The 21845-nt window shown below is 38.6% G+C and overlaps 1 protein-coding gene across 15 annotated transcripts in view; it reads right to left on the bottom strand.

Annotated features, from left to right (window-relative positions):
* The window catches only part of TTC3 (tetratricopeptide repeat domain 3), a 145743-nt gene that overhangs the window by 117746 nt on the left and 6152 nt on the right, over positions 1–21845 (bottom strand). For 8 of the 15 annotated variants that reach the window (XM_033856058.2, XM_073804492.1, XM_073804495.1 and 5 more), the window contains exons 2-10: positions 16463–16617; positions 15667–15709; positions 15199–15349; positions 14644–14731; positions 13403–13456; positions 12171–12291; positions 10058–10143; positions 8902–8996; positions 7723–7785 (exon numbers count right to left, since the gene is read on the bottom strand). The exons of 2 other annotated variants lie outside the window; for them this stretch is intronic. In XM_033856058.2, the coding sequence (XP_033711949.1) occupies positions 7723–7785; positions 8902–8996; positions 10058–10143; positions 12171–12291; positions 13403–13456; positions 14644–14731; positions 15199–15349; positions 15667–15709; positions 16463–16606 (845 nt within the window). In that variant the 5' untranslated portion in view covers positions 16607–16617. Of the gene's footprint in view, positions 1–4655; positions 4852–7722; positions 7786–8901; positions 8997–10057; positions 10144–12170; positions 12292–13402; positions 13457–14643; positions 14732–15198; positions 15350–15666; positions 15710–16462; positions 16618–19226; positions 20696–21845 lie in introns of those variants that run through there. 5 more of the 15 variants (XM_033856057.2, XM_073804491.1, XM_073804493.1 and 2 more) reach the window with 5 other exon arrangements.

The following is a 21845-nucleotide window of genomic DNA, read 5'->3' as shown; positions in this document are numbered from 1 at the left end:
CTGCTGGAGGCTGTAACGTCCAGTGTGGTATCTGAATTACAGTAGCCATCCCGCCATCCTGAGGGGGCAGCTTGAGGTCCAAGTCATACAGTGGGGCTGGAAAAAAAAAAACCTAGGTCTTTGATGACATAAACACACCACCTTAGAATCATCTTCTTCTGGAACTCTTGAATAAGGTAAGTTTTCTTCACCATTTAAACCAGCTGAATAAGAGACTTCTGCTATTTGCAGCCAAAAAACATCTTAATGCAATGGCAAACCTCTTCTGTTCCTCACTGCCTCTCTCCCAGAACACCTGTAACGGCTGCCTATGCTAGCTGGCTCCGTTTCCTCACCCTCATTTCTCAACCCACTCCAGCCCAGCGTCTGTTCCAAGCTTCCCACTGACTGCTCTCCCTATGGTAAAAGAGATCCATAGAACTAAATCCAAATTCCAAATGGCTTCTCAGCAACAGGCAGTGCTAGCTACTCTTTCACTTGCTTCCATGATCCCACACTTACTTTCCTCCTACCTCTCTGGCCACCTCGTAAAAGTCTCCCGTGCAGGTTCATCCTTCTCTAATTGGCCACTGTTTGTGTCCCTCAAAGCTCGGTCCTACTTCCTCTTCTAATCTCGACCCTGCCCTCTCTAGACTAGCGGGTCTCAAACCTGGCTGCACATTAGTACTACCTGGGGGGCTTCTAAAAGCCCAGTGCCCAATTAATTCAATCAGAACTTGGACTGTAGCCTACAAAACCCTCCTTGGTCTAGCCCCTGACAACCTCTCCCCCTCCTTCTCTGTATTCAGACACACTAGTAATTCCATGAACGCAACATGCTGTGCTCGCTTCGGCAGAACATGAACCAAACTTGGAATGCAACGTGCTCCTTCCCACACTGCTGGTCCACTATCTAGAACACAGGGACTATGTCTGTTTTTGCTCATTTCTAACATACCAGTGTTTAATGTTATTTATTATAATAAACAATACTATAATACCTATAATACATAATATTATATTGCTATTATAATTATAATCACGTTTTAAGTATATTTATTAATATATAAATGTATATTAACATTTTCGTATTTACTAGCATTTGACCACATTCGTCTATGAAAGCAAAGTGGGCGGAGTAAATTACATCGTGTTACTGCTCATCCAAGTCACTGCAGCCCAGGGTCCAAACACTCTGGAGGGCAGGCCTGACTTTAGCAGCAGCAATACCCTGCACAATACATCTGTGAAAACAGGAAAACCCCAGAGATGCAACCCAGTAGTAAGTGTACTGGACAGAGGGTAAGAAACAGAGCTCTAGCATAGATGCTCCAATTTATTACATGTTACATGGGAAAGTGTATTTCTCCAGTCTCCACCCCTATCTAGTTCCTCACATACAATATGTTACATTTTGCCCTAAATTATGTTATGAAAAAACACTTATTTCCCCCTCCTCTAGTTTCCACGTGGATTTGCTAGATTAATCACTAGTGAGCTCTCTCCTCTCCCTAAACCTAACTTTTCCCCGAGGGAATAATAACTTATCTAATGGTGGGGGAGAGGCATCAATCATATGGGGCTTAGCCTCTTCTTTTTCTTTCTTTGGGACCTTATCTTAAACAGCAACATAACACCAGATTCCCTTCTCCTCCAAGCTTAAAGTTCACAAGGGCCCCTGTTACCTGGTTCTGTCTGTGACATGGGTGAACTAATAAGAAGTCACTTGGCTATCAGACTTAAGACCAACAACTGTGTTAGTAATGGAGGCGAGACTGCATCACCAATTGTCTTCTGCTTCCATCTCTTAGCTAATTCTGGACTTGGGAGGGGAAGGAGATGCCATTAACTGACTCTCTCAAACCACAACATATAAGCATGTAAGAACTTTGAATACCACAAAAGAATTACTTCTCCCCCTATTGTAAATCATCACTTTCAGGGCCTGAGCAGACCACAAAGAAGTAACAATATTACTCCCCAAGGTTCTCCATCTTACAATGAAACAACAAAAGCAGGATTCAGATATAACGTCAGTTACTGTCAAATATGCAGTGACTATGAACCACTGACTGAATAAACACATACATTTTAAATCAAAAGTTAGTGTCTGGAATTAAAATTACATACGCTCTTTCATCCAAGTAAAATAAATTTGTATCAGGAATTTATCCTACATATATATATATATATATATATATACTTGCATCTGAGTGTAGAATGTAAGTAAAAGGATATTCCTGTATATAATTTTTAAAACTGGAAATAAGCTATATTCTAATACAAACTATTTCACTGAGGAAAATACTATGCAGCCATGAATAAAAACTAGGGTAGATCTCTATATTCACCGATATGCAACAACTCCAAGATTTAAACATTAAAAGCATCAAGACATACAACAGGGTGTATAATATGCTCTTACCCATGCTAAAAAAAAAAAAAGGACATATACCTTAGACTGAACCAAACAAAATGCCTTATTCTGATTTATAAAAGCAACTTCATTCGGTTCAATGTAATAAGTGCTAGTACAGTCATGAAATATCAGCATCATGGATCCACAAGGATCTAAAAGAAAGGAATTAGGGCAGGGGTCTCAGCTGGGCAAGAGTTTTCAGCTTATCCTTTAGTACTCAACTTTTTATGATGTGCATTTGTTACTGCTTTTTTAAAAGGGGATGCACCCCAAAGAAGACTGAAAAAATAACTCTTTCCTTCAAAAGGAAATTCAGCGGGCTTCCCTGGTGGCGCAGTGGTTGAGAGTCTGCCTGCCGATGCAGGGGACATGGGTTCGTGCCCTGGTCTGGGAAGATCCCACATGCCGCGGAGCGGCTGGGCCCGTGAGCCATGGCCGCCGAGCCTGCGCGTCCGGAGCCTGTGCTCCGCAACGGGAGAGGCCACAACAGTGAGAGGCCTGCGTACCGCAAAAAAAAAAAAGCAAATTCAGCAGCTTTTAAGCAAAATAAAGAGACAGCACAAGTAAGAGAAAAGAGTGAGGCATAATTCACCAACCAACACGTACACTAAAGCTCCCCACATACACTAAGATTTTTGACATTCTCACAGAAACATACAATTGACTTGATTTACACCTCGGGCCTCAGAGAAATTCAGAAACACACACACACACGCATCATTTAAAGTCTATCCACCTGCTATTAATCACAAGGTGGGAGCTAACAGGTAATATCATATAGATATAGACTTTATATAGAGATATATATTTAACTATCTATATAGATATAGATAGTTAAATATCAAGTTTTAAAATTCCATCGTTTGGGGCTTCCCTGGTGGCACAGTGGTTGAGAGTCTGCCTGCTGAATCAGAGGACACAGGTTCCAGCCCTGGTCTGGGAGGATCCCACATGCCGCGGAGCAACTAAGCCCGTGCACCATAGCTCCTGAGCCTGAGTGCCACAACTGCTGGGGCCATGCTCCGCGGAGGGAGAGGCCACCGCAATGCGAGGCCCGCGCACCGCAACGAGGAGTGCCCCCGCTCATCGCAACAAGGGAGGGCCCGTGTGCAGCAATGAAGACCCAATGCAGCCAAAAATAAATAAATAAATTTTAAAATTCCATCATTTTCCAAAGTAAATTTTTAAAAAAAACCCAAGGCTCTCCCCTTTTCCAATTACATTTCCCATTACACAATTTATCCCATCCCACCAAACAATTCAAATTTTCACGTATGAGTCCCACAAGAATGAATTAAACAGTAAGTCTAATCATATACCTTGCGAAATCATTGTAACTATAGACGCTATAGATGCCTGATTGCTTTTTCTAGATTCCCCTCTAATCTGAAAATTTCTAATTACTTCAATTAAAACCATCACTCTAAAATGCAGAAGATCAGAATAAAAAGGACATGACACCCCAGCGAGGCATTCTGGGATACACTGCACGCATTCCTCAGCTTGAAGGATTCAGTAGGGAGAAGCAGTGGCAGGAGGCAGCATATTTCCACCACCCCCCCCAAGCCCAACCCCATTCCATGTGCTTCCCCAGCGCAACATCTGCTGACCTGGAGGTGCACACCTCTGGAGAGTGGTAAGGGTTCTTTCTGACTCCGGACCTCCCCTATACCCACCTAAGGGTGGCCAGACTTACAAGTATAGGCTATTACAAGTGGGGCTATTCGGCATTAAAACCTCCACCACTCTCTGACCATTTCTAAGTGAAGCATTTTCCCCACACATACGTCACCCTCAGGTTCCCAACCATTGGTCTTAAAATACTTCTATTTCTCTCCTTTCAAGATTACTTTCCACTTATTTTATCCTTAATGTTTGGTGTTTTTTCCTTTTTTCATCTTATGCGCATTTTAAATTACACTTTGTGTTACTTTTTTATCAAATATACATAAAAGTACAGAGAATAACATTAAGATAATCAACACCCATGTACCAGCTTAGCAAGACCTTAACATTTTGCCATATTTACTTCAGATCTTTTTGCAGAGGTCTGTTACAGCTGACACCCACTGTGAACCATCTTTCCCAGCTGCAATCCTCTTCCCTCCCTCCCTCCCTCCCTCCCCAGAGACAGCCACTCCCCGGGTGTTTAACATGCCCATGCACTTTAAAAACATTGCAAATACATACTACGTATTAATTATGGATATGCATATCATTTTGCACATTTTAAAACATCATATAAATGGCATCATACCGTACAAATCATTCTGCAACTTGCTTTTTCACTCAACATTGCATTCATTTTAACTGCTGCACAGAATTCCATTGTATGAATATACCATAATTCATTTTATCCATTCCCCTACTGATGGACTTTTAGGTTGTTTCCATTTCTTTACTCTTAAAAACAACGCTCTAATGAAGGCTCGTACACATCTTCTTGGGTAGCCCAGAAGCGGGCGGCAGAGTACGCACATCTTCACCTTGCCAAAGGGCTCTCCACAGTGATTGCACCAATTTACACTTTTCTCCAGCCGAGTATGAAAGTTTCCTTTGTTCCACATCCTCTCAAACACTTGGTGTTATGAGGTTTTTAAATTTTTGCCAATCTGATGGGTACGAAAGAGAGACTCACAGTTTTTAATCTGCACATCCTGTAAGGACAATCATGTTTATTGACTATTTAGACCATTATTTTCATTTTTTTCAACTTTCACATTGCCGTTTGATTCTATCATCACCTTACGGTGATTAATAGTAGAGACTCTGCATCCAGGCTGCCTGGGTTCAAATTCTGGCTCCATCACACCCACCTAGTGTCAGGACACTGCTTGACCTCCCCAGGTCTCAGGTTCCTCGTCTATAACGATAGAGCAGCACCTACCACCTCACGGGATTGTGAGGGTTTTATGAGTTAATACATGCAGAATGCTCAGAACAGTGCCAGGGAGGTCGGATGCTTCACCCTCAGCTGTTCCTGCAGCTGCTCAGCCTGATTCCCATAACGGACCTACCAACCCTCAGATGTGAGAGCTTCAAAACATCTCAATCTTGGTAACCCAGCTAAATGGCATGGGTCCTCCTGAGTCAATGGCACGTCTGGATCACTGGCAACATGTTCTTTTCTGAAGTCATATCAACTACTCACTTGGTCAGGAGTTATGTGTATTGCAGGTTCAGAAAACATTATCCCTCCATTACTGAGCAAGTCATATAAACAACGAATGAGGTGGGAACAACAGTAAAACCAATGTGGCATAATGCTTCTGACATTAAATAAGCATCCAGCACGTATTGGTGATTGCCTAATAAGGAAATGCTGCTGACCTGCCTCTAAAGAAAACTTCATTGGTGTTGAATCACAAATCTAGACCGGCAGGAAAGAGGTACAAGGAGGGATGCACAACCCTGCTCTTGACCTTGACCTCACCGGGCTACCTGGCTTCTATACTTCTACTTTGATGCACCTCCTTCACAGCAGAGTTTTAGCAGGATCCTGCTTGAGTGTCTAGCATTCAACACTCACGAAAGAGGGCAGAAACCCCTGGTTTGCCTCTCAGCTCCCAGCGATCCCCTAGGCAGAGGGGATGACCTTCCACCCAATCAAGGGTTCAGATAGGCGCCTCGATTTTCACAAGAGGCTAGCCAAGTTGCCCAACCTATTCATCTTGAAAGTATACAGATTGACCTTTAAACAGCGCAGGATATCTGCAAATCTGGACCTAGCCAGAGGCAATAATCTAAAGACATTTGCAGCTCATTTCTTGTTAGAACCAGTTGAGGACAGTGGTATAGACGGAAGACTGTGTCAAGCCCATCCATTCCTCTAGACTAGATAGCCTCGGTTTATCCACGGCTTAAGCCACCTAAAAGCTGCATAACGTTAATAACAGCGGTATTCTCCGAGGTGGTGATTTTATTTTCTTCTTTTTAAACTCTTGTATTTTCCAAATTTTCTACCATGAGAAAGTGTTCTGTTTATAATAAAAGAAAAACATACAGGTTATTTTTAAAAGCTTCATACTTGGAATATACTGTAGTCCCCACTCCCACCTCCCAACGTAAGTGATTTCCCTGAGCAACAACTGATATCATATTCTCTGCATTCGTGAGAAAACTTAATGCATATTCTCTGCATTCGTGAGAAAAAATTATTTAGGAAACCCCAAACTGCACTCTCAGGGAGTTTTTTCCTTTGAACAGGAATGTTGCTGAGGTTCTTCTCTACTCCACCACTCAGTTCATATTAGCCATATAAGAAACTTCTTCCAGAACGAAACACCAGCAAAACAGTTTCACCTGAGCAACTAGTGTCCTCTTTCTTCAGGGTCAGTGAGAATTATGTAACTTGTCGGGTATTCTCTTTTTATTTTGGGCAACAGAGAGGTCAGATGCAAATATGAATTATAGCCAATCACTAAGCAGGACCTTATGCCTATGCAGCTTTATTCTAAGGATCCCAGGCTCTAACTTGGTTTTTTACTTTGTTTTGTTTGTTTTTAATATTTTTCTACTGAGTGGATGTATTCTTGAAGCAACCCGAAACCCTTCTTGCAATAAGGTAGGACACAGTTAAATGTAACTGTCATCTACACTGCTCAACATTAATGCTTAATATTTAAGTCCTAAAAATTTTAAACTGAGACAATAAAATCATGGTACAGTATCAACAATCTTTCTCAACTAATAAATAAAAGCTTAGTTGAACATGAGGAACTAAGAATTAATTATGATTTCACTCCCAGAGTTAAACCATTAAATTTCTTTTCCTTCACTTATGAAGGATATTTACTTAATTTTTTCATAACAAGACAGAGGAAACAAATACAGCAAAAATTCTTCCAGAACTATACAGATTAGTTAATAGAGCAAAAGAAGGTAATATATTATAGGTGTTATAAACACAGACTTTGACATCATCAGATAAGACCTGTGTTCAAATCTTGGCATCACTGCATCATAGCTTGAAAACAAATGGGGCAGGGTAGAACCAAATTCACAATTACTAATTACTAATGGTATGAGTTTGCCCAAATGTAAAATGTGGAGAATAATTATCTATTAAATGTGTTGTGAGAATTAAATAACCTATACGAAGTGCTTAAAATAATGCATAGCATGTTATCCACTCAATCAGAATAGCTGTTTCTGTCATTGTTGTTTTTATATATAAAGCCTAAAAGAGCTCTCTTCTAAGCATTTAACTATTTCTGCCGAAGAACTACTGAAGAATTTTCTTGCGAAACTGCAAAACAGAAATACTTCTCAAAGATCGGTATTTAGCCTAACAATTCAGTGATTAGGCACTCTAACCAACTTACCTAAATTGTCCAGTGCGAAGAAAACAAAGAGCTCGGTTACCATAAAGAAGGTGATTTTCAGGTCTTTAAAAGAAATAATGTTTCGTCAGTAAAGAACATTACATACAAAACAAACATAACACAGAAATCATAAGGCATGAAATAATTTTCAAAAACTTTACATCTGTGTGGCAGAGCACAAAGAATATAGTTCTTGTTCCTTCACTTCCTGAGTAACTTGTTCAAACCAACTTAAACTTCCCTGTATTCAAAATGAAGATTAAAAAGTTCTACTTTTTCTGCCTAGCTCATAGGGCTGCTGCAAGGATCAAATGAGACATATTAAAAAACTAGCAAACTACAAGTATGCTATAACTGTACAGAACAGAATACTTATGTAAGTCAGAACTGTACCACCTTCACAAAGAACTCAAATAAAGGAAGCCTGTAAATTACAACAGTAATTTAAATAGCTTCATTTCGAGTTTTGTCCTTTTTGGTTTTATCTTACTGTTCCTCTACCTCTTCCTAGAAGAACAGAGCAGCAGGCTTTCAGATGTGGTGTGCTACCTGGATTCACTCATTCCCTGTGGAGATGGGTAAGACAGGAAGGAGAGTAGCTGTCTACAGCGCACCCTCCGAAGGCTGCTACAGTATTAGGTGGGCCAGCTAAGATGTCAGTAAGAGCCAGGTGACGCACACTTGCAGGAATGCTACAAAATTCTAGCAGCTGAGCAAACAGAAGATGAGGTAGAGAGAACACATGCATTCTCTCAACAATTCCAACTATTACCCTTTAAAAATTCCCTCATAGAAAGCACAAATCCCTGAATGGGTGACATCTTAAGTACTAGTAACTAACCCTTTGTTATCAGTTAATAAGTTGGAAGGAATTAGTGGAAGGGAAAACAAGAGCAAGAAAGAACAGATGACTCTGTACTGGAAAGCTTGGGAACAAAGTGGGGCAGGGTAGAAGCAAATTCCCAATTTCGTCTGATTCACTTGAGTTATACAACTTGATTAGTAAGTTCATCTACTCAGGTCATCTCATGCTTCTAATACCTACGGGTGAGAAAATATATTCTGCATAGCAAACTGATGATATTCTCCAATTCCTCATCTTGTGTTTCTTTCTAATGACTAGCATTCTAACTTGATCTGCCACATAAAAAGGGTCTCATTGTTCTATTTTGCTCTTACCTACATTCAATGGCTCTGGTGTAATAGATAATAGCTATATCAAATCTTTCTTTGGAAAACTCTTCATTTCCTTTCATTTTCATTAGTTCTCCTTGCTGAGAAATCAAGGTAAAAGAAGACCCATCAATTAAATGCAAAGAGAATCAGTAACCCCAATATTTAAGAAAAATGGTTCTGGGTTTCTATCTCAGATATCAGAAATAACCTGGGGGATTACTCAGGTAGAAAATGAGAATTCAATACCCAACATTTTAGAATATACATTTAAAGAAACCTGTCTGTCTCTAATGACTCAACGCTAACTTTGATAAAGGGATATTAAAAAGTAAACAAAGCCATGACATTATGAATAACACTAACAATTTACCCCTTGTGTACCGTATTTGGCAGGCCCACTTTTAAACAGACCTTGACATGCCTGCATATGCAGAAAAGAAATAAGATCCAAGCAGAATTTTAATTTTAGGTTAGAAAATGTGATGTTATTCAACAAACCTGAGTGCTTAAAAAATAATATATAAATCAATAACATATAGGCACTGTTGATTAGACTAACTGCCCCCCCAAAAAAAATGATGTGACCTACAGCAAGGATGAAATAAAAACAAAAAAAAACAACCAACAACAACAAAAAATGAAATCAAAGATGCTACAGATATAACTAAAACTTTTCAACTCAAACCTTCAAATTTTCAAAATAAATTATTATTTACTGGATTATATCAATGGCTTTAGCTAGAGAATTAAGTAGAATATTAAATATTTTCCTAAATCCCTTTTTAAAAATTAAGTTAAAATCATATTTCCTATGAGTGAATTGTATGGCATGTGAATTACATGTCAATAAAGCTGGTGGCAAAGAAAAATCATATTCCCTCAACTAATTAAAAGCCTTTTAATTAAAAAAAAATCAAATTTCGATTTTCAATTAACTCTTAAAATCTATAACATTAGAAAATTCTGATCAAGATGGCTTCCTCTTCCAAAAAAAAATTCCAATCAAAATTTATTAAAAATTTCCCTCAAACGTGTTATCAAATTTTATAGTAGTTCCTTGTGTATTGACAGCAGTTTTACTGAACTTTCCTCTGAGTGTTAATAAAAGTTCTAACAAGCAAATCTTAAAATATACTTACAAGTAAATATTTATTCTCACCTCTAGACACTCCGCACAACTTTGAGTTTTAAATTCTTCAAGCAAATTGCAGTTTTCTGTTACAACTTTAGTAATGTGATACTTGTCTAAATTTTATTTTTAGGAGAGAGTGAGAGAACATTTGTTTAAAAAAAACAAATTGCTATTGTTAATGTTCTAATTCTTAGGCTACGTAGGTTGAGTCTGTAAAGTTCAAGATATACTTTCTAAATAATGTTTCTTATAATCTTTTACATGTATCAACAATATATTTTTAATAAACAGCTGATAAAATGTTTCAGAAAACATTAGATTCATTGCGTGCTAAGAATCTAATCTGTTTTATTTCTAGCATTTAAAAATCTTGTTTATTACTACTCTAGTTCTAATTGTAGTTAACAGTGCTCTGTCATAACACATTCCAAATAGGCCTCATAATTACTCAAGTCAATTCAACAAACGTTATTGAGCTATGGTGTACCTGGCACGAAGTTTAACTAAAATTTCTGAAAACAAAAACCTGAGAAACTACTTTCTAAAATGTGTTTAATATAAAAAAAAAATGAAGAATTTAAAATGTCTTAATTCAACATTTTGACTCTCATGAATGTTAAAATTTGACATTTTTTGAAACATTATTCTCATAAAAATTTAATAAACTAATTAAAATGCAGTAGGTAATAACCAAAATTTATGTTAAAAATTTACCAGACATCATTTTCTGTATTTTAAGCTGTTCTATAAAAAAGATTTTAAGTGGTAAATAATAATTTTATTGCAACAAAACTATAGTTACACTTCTAGCCAAACATATTCACTTCCAAGGCAAAAGCAGTACCTAAAATTTAAGACTGAAGAAAGAATTTTGGAAGGTGACCAAATAAAGTAAACTAATACTAAAGGCACAGATTAAGATTATAGAACAAAAACCCGAACTTTGAGATCAGAGAGACCTGACTTCTCATCTAGGTTCTACTACTTAATAGACTAAAGAAATATCACTTAACCTTTCAAAGTTTGCTCATTTCTAAAATAGGATCACAGCATCAACCTGGCAGAACTATTATAAAAAGAGAGAACAGAGAAAGAGTTAGAAACAAGCCCAAATGGGTGTCCAGTACATGATGCTGGTCCTTTACTTCCACCATAAAATCTAGGCTATAATTAAAGGCTTCCAAAACAACAAAGAGAACAACCTCTATCAACGTAACACAGCCCACCGTCCAATAAACATCAGGAAAACCTGTCTTGGGGCTTTCCTGGTGGCACAGTGCTTAAGAATCCACCTGCCAATGCATGGGACACAGGTTCGAGCCCTGGTCCAAGAAGATCCCACATGCTACGGAGCAACTAAGCCCATGCGCCACAACTACTGAGCCCATGTGCCACAACTACGGAAGCCCGCATGCCGAGAGCCCATGCTCTGCAACAAGAGAAGCCACCAGAATGAGAAGCCTGCACATCACAACAAAGAGTAGTCCCTCTCCCCACAACTAACCCAACGCAGCCAAAAATAAGTAAATAAATTTATTTAAAAAAAAAAAAGAAAAACCTGTCTTCATATTTAAGATTAATTTCTCTCTAACACTCAGGTCAAGAGTATAAAATGTGCCCTCTACTCAAAATGGCAAATGGAAATGGCAAATTATCAGTCATTATCAACTAAAGAGCCAAATACTTCCTGTTTCAAGATCCCTATAAAAACACTACTAACACTCAAATATTTTAGAGAAAAATATTTCACAAGGTAAAAAATATATAAGGCAGCTTCATCATATATAAGAATAACAAATTCATCAGAGAAATGAAAATTATAATCTTAGCTCAGTTACTTCTCTTATGAATGAGAATACATAAGCCCCAATGTGGTCTCTTTGGGTTTTATATATTAATAAGTTATGGCATACATTTGCTAGGATGTTTAAAAGGTATTAACATCACAGATATCATCAAGACAGGAAATACAGAATAAAATTAACTACAGGGTTAAAGTTCTCTTATTCAGGCTTTTACTCATAAGAGAAAAGCGTTTTTTAAAATCCTAAGATAAGAAATCACAGCTACACATTCTATTTTCCAAAATAATACCTTTATAAAACTGAGTCAAGTAACAATTTAAAGCATTTATACTTACATTCAGTAAAGAAAATACTTAACATAGGCCAACAATTGTCAACTGCTCCTAACCTAGGTAAAATTGTTACATCGCCTGTGTATTTCACCCAATTCAAAGCTTCTTCCATTGCCAAGATTTTCTGTTTCAAAAAGAGGGATGAAAAATGTGATCTGTGTATTAATTATAAGTTTACATGTGGCATTATAAATTTATCTTATATAGTATTTCAGACTCTTATTACAAAACTTGTACAACCTCATGTTTTCATTACTATAGCATGAAGCCTAGAATAGCTAGACCCCAACACACAAGTTAACAGAGACCACAGACTCACATATGTTATATCTTCAGGTAACCTCAGGCCACCCTCAGAGCCCAGGATGCTGCTGCAATGATTAAAGACCTGGAAGTTGAGGTCTACAACCTGGCCAGAGGCTGCCCTAGGTAGCCGGAGAGTACAGTAACACAAGGTGAATAGGGGTCTCAGATTTCATCTAAACTGGGACTTCCATCCTTACCTTAAGATTAACGGTATCTATTAAGGTTCACGAAAGGGACTATGTACTTTAAATGGTCTGTGGCAAAGAGAAGAATAAGCATATAGGCAACAAGAGGAGGGCATGGTTGGGCAAACGAGCACTCAGTGCAATGACCTTCATGAAGGGTCGAGAGTTCACAGAAGTATAATTCATACTTCTCGTGTCGGAAAAGATTTCAGAAATTAAATAATGAAGTCATCAACGCTGGTGTCAGGTTTAAGGGAAACATGTACATGTTTATGTCACCAGTAGCATTAAAAATTGGTTTATTGGGAATTTCCTGGCAGTCCAGTGGTTAGGACTCTGCGCTCTTACTGCTGAGGGCCCGGGTTCAATCCCTGGTCGGGGAGCTAAGATCCTACAATGTATCTGGAGATCATCTAGTAATTGTGTATCAAAATATGTTCATACCAGGGGCCTAATAACTTCATTTGTGAGAGAACATATGCCAGGTAAATAATCTAAAAGAGAAAAAGCAATCAACTTGTAAAAGAGGCTCAAAATTACACTACATATATGGGGGAAAATGATAATAATGCAAACCCCCCAAACAAGGAGATTGCTTAGGCAAAATATAGAAATCAGTACTACTAAATGCTACCTATAAAATGTTGACTCGGTGGGCCTAGTATTGATACAGGCAGCAATGAGAAGTGAGAAAACTGCCACTTATTCAAAGTGGTTGTATCGTATTCCCATGTGAACACTTACATTTTCTATTTTATAACCAATTCTCAATAAGCCTCCAATAAAGAATGAATCATTCTGCAAAACAGAAAAGACAAAACATTTTCTTCCTTATTCGGCCAATCATACTTTAATTTTCTAGTGGGAAAAAAAATTCTACATTTTAGGAATACTACTCTATGTACATAGCAGTCCACTTTCTACGGCACTTTCATGCCCAATTTACCTCTTAAGGACCCTAAAACAAGTCAGAGATCGTCTTACACAGGGTTCTAATAATAAAATGATTTAGTTTAACTTTTATATGTACGGATTTTAAACTTTCAGATGTATGGTTCATTACACCTAAACTTTTTTATAAAATTACATTGGCTGGGCTTCCCTGGTGGCGCAGTGGTTGGGAGTCCACCTGCCAATGCGGGGGACACAGGTTCAAACCCTGGTCAGGGAGGATGCCGCGGAGCTGCTGAGTCTGTGCACCACAACTGCTGAGCCTGCGCTCTGGAGCCCGCGAGCCATAACTGCTGAAGCCCGTGCACCACAACCACTGAGCCCGTGCTCCGCAACAAGAGAAACCACTGCAATGAGAAGCCCCACGCACCGCAACGAAGAGTAGCCCCCGCTCTCCACAACCAGAGAAAGCCCGCGCACAGCAACGAAGACCCAAAGCAGCCAAAAATAAATAAATAAAATTTTTTAAAAATTACACTGGCTGATATAAGTTGCTGCAAAGGATTAATCTGCAGGAAATAAATATCAGAATGCCCTTTACAAATTTAAGTTTGCAATCAGAATTACCAAGAAAAACATTTGGCTCCATAACCAACTGAAATGAGAAAAATTATTAAACAGCTTTCAAGGGAAAAAAAACCCTCAGTGTAGTATAGGGATACCTCCTCAAACCTGACATGATAAAGTTTACCCCAAAGAAAAAGTATTTGTGGTGGTGCTAACAGTGGCATGATTTTACGTTACAAGATAGGACCCATCACTTTCAGAATCTGCGGCAAAGGTTTCTGTGAACTAGGTGCACACTTCCATTTGTGACAAATTCTAATGTCTATTTGTTAACGGCAAGGAGCACACCTGGTTCTCATCATGTCATGTCAGAACCATGGAAAAAGCCATCTACCTGATCTCTCAAACACACAGCACAAACTCATGGATAGCAGAATAAGCTCAGGTTAACCATTACCCATTAGTCACCATAAATTAGTAACATGGGCCTAATACCATATAAATATCTATATTCTTCTATCACTTACCGCAGCTTTCTTTGCCAAATCCACAATATCTTCCATCAACTCAAGATGTTGTAATTTCTTCAAACTTATCTCAGAAGCATGAGAACTGCTTAAAGACAAATTTATTTTTTAAAAGATTAGGGTCTCATATATAAAATTCATTGAATCTTACACTTAACTATATGTTATACCTCAATTTAAACTATTTGAATAAAATTAAGTTCTCTTACTTCACTCTAGGTAATAAGTTGTTTATTAGGTAGACAAAATACTACACTTTTTTCTTTCTTCTGTACTATAATACTGGTATTTATAAACAAGCATATTAATTTTTCCTTATTCAGCTTCAAATCTACCATCTAACGCTCCTCAGAGTTTCATTCATTATAATGTTACCACGATTATTCATTTATATCCAAATCCCAAGTATTAACTTTTCCACTCTATTTAACAAAAGTAGAGTTGAACAGTATACAAGAATGAGACATAAGCCTCCCGTTGCACTTGGCATTCCTCAGTACTGGGCAACACACTCACCACTGTTCATACAAAATGGGTTAACAAGCAGTAACTTACTTCGCCTCCACACAGGGATGCAACCGTGATATTACAGAACTATGTTGACGTTGAAACAGAAGTGGCCAGAAGACGTGTATTTTAATGGCATCACAGTAATCTTGCAGGATAGAAATAGGTTTACTACACCACATAGTGCAGATATCAAACTCTTAATTAAAAAGAAAAAGTTTTAAATTAATATTTTGTGCCTCATTTTGGAATGAATCAACACTGTCAAGGGAAAAGACAAAAATGGATATGGAAAGGTAAGAAATGAATGGATGAAATATTTTAACCTGTCAGATGTTAAGAATATCTAAGTGTTAGCTAAAACTCCATTTTAACAAGGAAAGGTTTTTTAATTTCTAGTTAAAAAGGATAATAAAGAATAAACTTTGTAAAGATGTATAAGTCTGTTATGTTGATGTGAATGCATGAACCTCCCTTGATAGCTGTTTCAACAAATGAAAATACCAAAGTACTCACCTAAGTTTCCCTCACTTTGGGTATAATCTTTATACTGTCTGCCCTGAAAAAGAAAAAAATTCTTTTGACTTGTATCTGGTAAATGCAAAAGTAACAGTTCTTGATTTTTAATGTAAGGGTTATCAATACTAAACTAAAAACTTAAAGTACGTTTACTTTTACACTTTGAATACAACATCTTCAACCAATGAGTCTTTTGGCCTTTTTCAGTGTTTCCCCAAGTCTGTTTCTATGGCTTTCCCTGAGAGCCTTTAGTCTCATCTCCAGTCAGAAAACAAGCTTTCACCAGCACTGCACATTCTCCTTGTTGAGGCACTGCTTACTTCTCCGTCTGAAATGACCTCTTCAAAAGCCATACACATCTCCCTATCAAATCTCGTGTAGCACAAAAATATCTTTACTCAGACAGCTCTATACCACAAAACCTTCAAGAAGTAAATCATAAAGGTTCTCATAAGAAGGAAAAAAAAATGTATAACTATGTATGGTGATGGACGTTAACTAAACTTATTGTGCTGATCTCATGATATATACATATATTGAATCCTTATGTTGTACATTTGAAACTAATGTCATATGTCAATTATACCTCAATTTTTTAAAAAAATAAACCTTTAAGAATACACAATGTTAAAAACAAAAAGTTAAGGGGACTTCCCTGGCGGTCCAGTAGTTAAGACTGCACTTCCACTGCAGAGGGCACGGGTGTGATCCCCTGGTCAGATAACTAAGATCCCGCATGCCACGCGGTGTTAAAAAAAAAAAAAAAAAAAAAAAAGTTAATAAATCTACTTACCACCCCGTCACAGTAAAGTTGAGTCACACGAACATAATCATTGGACATAAATTCGGAGGCAAAGACACAATCATCCACATAAGGGGACTCTTCTAACAAGGCATAATCTGCTACAGTGACATTTCCCAGGGCAAAATCGTCCATGGTGCACCCTCCTAAGGACACAACAAAACCCAAATCCATAATCAAATCATTTGAGATGATATGAGAAGCAGTTTTCCTAGCTTCTATAGTATATCTGAAAAATACCTGGAACTTATGCCCCAAGGAAATAACTCCAATGAGAACACTGAGCTCTGGAAGATTCTCAACCTCATTTGCTAGTCTCTCCTCTTGACTCTCCTCGAGTATCAGTTTAATCTATTTCTTCCTTTTGTCAGGTTCAAAGAATCACCATCTCTACCCTGCATTTAACTGTTTACATGTCTCCTTTAGATGGAAGATAAGTAAGGGCATCTTATTCATCTTTGTATGTGCCTAGATGAATGAACAAAAGACATCCTTCCACTGCTGCCCTTTTACCCCAACTGCTTTTACTGCCTCTGTGAAATATGCTGTTTCATCATACAGAAACTCTGCCACATTCTCAACCTCCTGGCTGGAACTAAACCCTGACTGCACTGAGAAAACGGTTTCCTCTCAGCTGTTCATATTCTCCTATCCATGCCTCAGTGTGTGTGTCTGTCTCGGGCAAAGGGGCAGAGCTGAAGTGGTACAGGGAGAGTACGCAGCCTCCTAACCCCTCACAGCCGCATTCAGACCTGTCATCCTCCCAGCAATCGCTGCTCCTAACGCTCTCACAACAGCTACAGCAGCACGGCAACGCCCCTTACATTATCAGCGACCATGCTCTTAAAACAAGTACTTCAGTGGGGGGACGGGGAATTAGGGCTAGAGTTTCAGACTAAAGTGTAGTCCCCTGAAGAAAGTTCAATAACAAAAATGTATAGCTATCAGTGAATAGCTACAAAACCTAAATATCACTGGAAAATGCAGCATTTTATTACTTGTAACTCTTGCCCAAGTAGTGGCTTTCTTTTCCTATCATCACCAGCACCACCATTAACACCATTTTTTATACCTGTTCACTTCATCACTATTATCCCACTACTGTTATGATAAACCAAGTTTCTTTTTTCCCAAGCAAGACCACCATGAGTCCTTGGAAAACACATCTGTTTCTTTAAGTAATCCTTCCTCTTATGCCCAATTTGCTGTACAACAACCTCACAATATCAGAAGTGAAGACCAATGACCACCTTCCTAGCAAACTGCCGGTACCATTTGTCCTATGTTGTACCAGGCGTTTTACACGTACCATCTCACTGATCCTCACAGCAATTCTTTGCAGGCCCAATTATTATCACAGTCACTGTACAGATGGAAAACATGCATAGCAAAACTAAGTAATCTGCTCAAGGTCACCAAGCTAGGCAGGATTCAAACCTAGGTCTTCTGAATCCACAGTTTCCTCTCAAACACTGTATTTCACTAGATCTACGTTTCGTTGTCACTGCCGTCTAGCTGCCTCCTGGCTGTTGTCATGTTTAAGAACCCAGGCACCTAGTTCACAGTGTTCGCCTCTTTCCTCCAATCATCATTCCAGCCACACCAACATCCATGTGGACAACCCTTCAGGACTCTAGCCTTGCAGTGCAACCACCTTCTCAACTAAAATGAAATCTGCGGCCACCTCACCTAGGCTCTTCCTTCACAAGGCCACACCTTGGACCACTGCCCAGGTCTAAACCAGTTTTTAAATCTTTAACTCTGATTAGCTCCTCTCCAACCACACCCAGGAATCATTACGACTTATGTCTCCCCTATCTCCTACCACATTCTTCAACCTCATCAAGAATTCTTCCTTTTCTGCCATTCAAATCCTCCATTCTCGTTTATTTTCACATTCCTAATATTGGGTTTCCACTTCCACCATTTAAGGGAAGCTGCTTCAATAAAGCCGCTGGCGACCTTTTCCAGTAGACTGGATATCTACAATGTCTGGAACCTGACCTGTCCTGGATGAACAATACTTCCAGAGTTTAGAGAATTTAACTCCAAAAGTAAACGATGACTGGAAAAAATATGAAGACATTTTAGCACCCAAAGTATGGCACATAATATGGGACATATGCTATTCTGGGAAATATATACACTTTTAAACTCATTTGTCTTGCAAATGTTTTTTGTATATAAATACAGAAAGAGCCAAGAACGGTCTATCACAGCCCACACATCACCATCGTGGCATCAGTTACAATACAATTAACATGCTCATACCTGGCAGACTGAGCCACTGTGACACCATGCTGGTCAGTCACAGCCTGGCATATCTCACTGATACCATGCCCTACACCAACTGCACCGTAATTACGACATTGGTGTTATTTTTATTTTCTGTTTTGTTTTAACCAGAGAGGCGATGCGGCATAGTGGTTAAGAGCATAGACTCTGGAACCAGACTGCCTGGGCTTGAATCCTGGCTCTATTTCCTGAGTGTGTGATCTTGGACAAGTTACTTAACCTCTGTAGGCTTCAGTTTCTGCACTTAATCAAATGAGGACAGCAATCCTACCTATCTGATTAATCCATTAACACATTTAAAGTGCTCTTAATAGCACACAGTGTATAGGAAACGCTACAAATATCAGCTATCATTAACATATTAGATGAATGTTTTTTTAATCCGCTATTCGGATGCCTCTAACTAAATGGTCTCCCTTAATTGCTAATTCCAAAGAGCACTTTTCAGCTTACGACTTACTTGACGCTGTTGACCACTTCCTCCTTCTCAGAACTCTTCATTTGGACTCCAAAGACCATCTTCTCCTGGTTCTCCTCCTATTCTTCTGGCTGCTCTTCCTCAGTCTCCATGGCTCTTCTTCGCCATTCCCCGCCACCCAAATGTCAACTCTCTTTTCTTCTCACGCTTACTCTCTCCTTGGGTGACCTTATCCACCATACCCATGCCTTAAAACAGCACTTTCTGAACTTCCATCATTTGCATAGCTTCACCACAATTTTTGCCATTTCCACAGATTCCACGTGTTTTATTTACTTAATATTCTCTTCTTTTGGGGCTCACTTGGTCTAAGTGATAATATCCATGATATTATAGGTTTGAAATACAGCTTACGTTTTTCAGACACGTTAAATTCCTATTTTTTTATCTGTGTACTACTTTAAATTACTTCACACTCACTGTAGCAAACCACAGCTGACACATCCAAATGCTGAAGACTCTCAAATCTCTCCAGGCTGGGTTGCATCTCATGACTTCTAGACCCTCCCTATCGACTGCTACTGGGTCTTAACCAAGATGTCCCGCAAGCCTCTCAGATTCAGTAAGTTCAAAAACAAATTTATCTTTTTCCTCAAGAACAAATGAAACCAAGTTCTTTCCTCTTTCTGTATGTTACCAGTTAACTGCTCTACATGCCACCTGGTTACCCAAACCAGAAATCTGGACGTCTACACTCCCCCAGTCTCCTTCAACATTCCTAACCAACCTGACCATGAAGTCCTGTCCTTTCGACTCCTCTAAGGAATCCAAAATTAGCACACATACACCTCTTCATGCCCACTGCCAATGCCCTGGTTGCAGCTCCACCTTTTCTCCTCTGAACTACTTAAACAAGCAGTCTCCTAACTGGTGACTTGCCTTCAATCTTGGCATCCCCTAAAACTCCGATCATAACACTTCACTGCTTAAAATAATTGAGAAGCTTCTCATCATCTTCAGGATAAAGTCCAAACTCCTTACTATAGCACAGAAGGCCTTTTGTGATCCTGTTCCTGCATTTCTCTAGTCACTCCATGACATGCAACGTAGAAGCCAGTCATACTCAGCTGCCTGGCACTTCTAAACAAACCTTATTCTGCAACCACAATGCCTACCAATCCTTAATACTCGATTCCAGGAAGCATTTCCTGAACTTCTCACTGCCACCAAGTTTATTTTTGCACCGCTTCTCTGTAAGCCCCGAGCACCCTGCTCATATCTTTTTGACAGCAATTTTTATACTGTTTGGTCATTACAGGTTTCTCTCTGTAGGTTCACTATGTCCAGAGGGCCCACTGTGCCCTACTCATCTTGATTCCGTATCTCAGTGCTTCCCAAATTTTTAATTTGCATACCCCAAAGTAGAAAACTTTGCCAAACCCACTTGTCAACTGTACTGTTACCTATTTAATATTTTTATTTAGACTAACTCAAATTTTAACTTAGATGTAAACTTGTTTTAATGGAAAGTTTGTTACCACCAAGAAATCTTAAGTTTGGTAGGACAGAATTTTTTTCCTAACACATACTAAAATGAATATACTACAAAAATTAAATACTAATGTAAAGGACTTCTGAGCCCATCAATGATGATGAACTAATGGGGCACTCCATGACTGCAAAACAATAGTGGATGCTAGATTTTTAAAATTTTGCTGAGCTCATAGAAATAGCCAACATTTAAAACCACCCTTTCCCCCCCAAAGCAACAAACCTCTAGCTAGAAACTAAACCTGACAGTCAACAATGATAAATCATAATGCCAAGAGCAATAGTGGGATCATGGGCCAGAAGCAAAGTGAGAAAACTGAAAGGCTGGTCCCACGTAAAGCTCCCAGCCAAAGCTAACACAAATCCTATCAGAAGGAAAGTACCCCCAAATCAGACTCTCAAAATCCCCACAGAGAAAGATCAATCAATCAAGAGTTCATCACTGAAAATCTCTAAGCACAGGAGGGGACAATCCACCATAAGAAAGGCAACAGAAAAAACAAGCAATAAATTTAGACCCCTGAGGACATCAAACATTGGGACTGCCAGGCTACAGAATATAGATTCAAAAAAATGAGCAAGCAACATGAGACTAAAAAAAATGACTGGGTACAGCTAAAAAAGAACCGAGTGATACTTTAAGAAACTAAAAATATAATTGTTAAAAGTAAAGGAAAATAAAACACATGGGTCAAACAGATGATCAGGCACAGGTGAAGAGAAAACTGACGAACAAGAACATATGCCTGATGAAATTACCCAGCAATTTAAGTGCTGGCAATGATACAAGGAAATGAAAAATGTGAAAGATGAAAAGTGATCTGGAAACAGTCTAATACATATATATCCAGTTAAATTTCCGGAAGGAGAAAATAGATAAAATCAGAGAGAAAGTATTTAAAGGACACAAGGCTCAGAATCTGCTAGACCTCATGAAGACAAAATTCTGAATCAGGAAACACATGTATCCAAAATAGGTAAATAAAAAGTAATAATCATCTAGACTTAGAAGTGAAGATGTAAACCAAAGACAGAAAATCCAATGCAGCCAGAAGAAAAATAATATTTTCTTCAAATTACCATAAATAAAACTGGCAGCAGACAACTTTG

Source organism: Tursiops truncatus, chromosome 4, assembly GCF_011762595.2.
Source record: "Tursiops truncatus isolate mTurTru1 chromosome 4, mTurTru1.mat.Y, whole genome shotgun sequence".
Taxonomy (NCBI): domain Eukaryota; kingdom Metazoa; phylum Chordata; class Mammalia; order Artiodactyla; family Delphinidae; genus Tursiops; species Tursiops truncatus.
The sequence above is the reverse complement of the archived record's forward strand: the minus strand, read 5'-3'. Positions and strand labels throughout refer to the sequence as shown.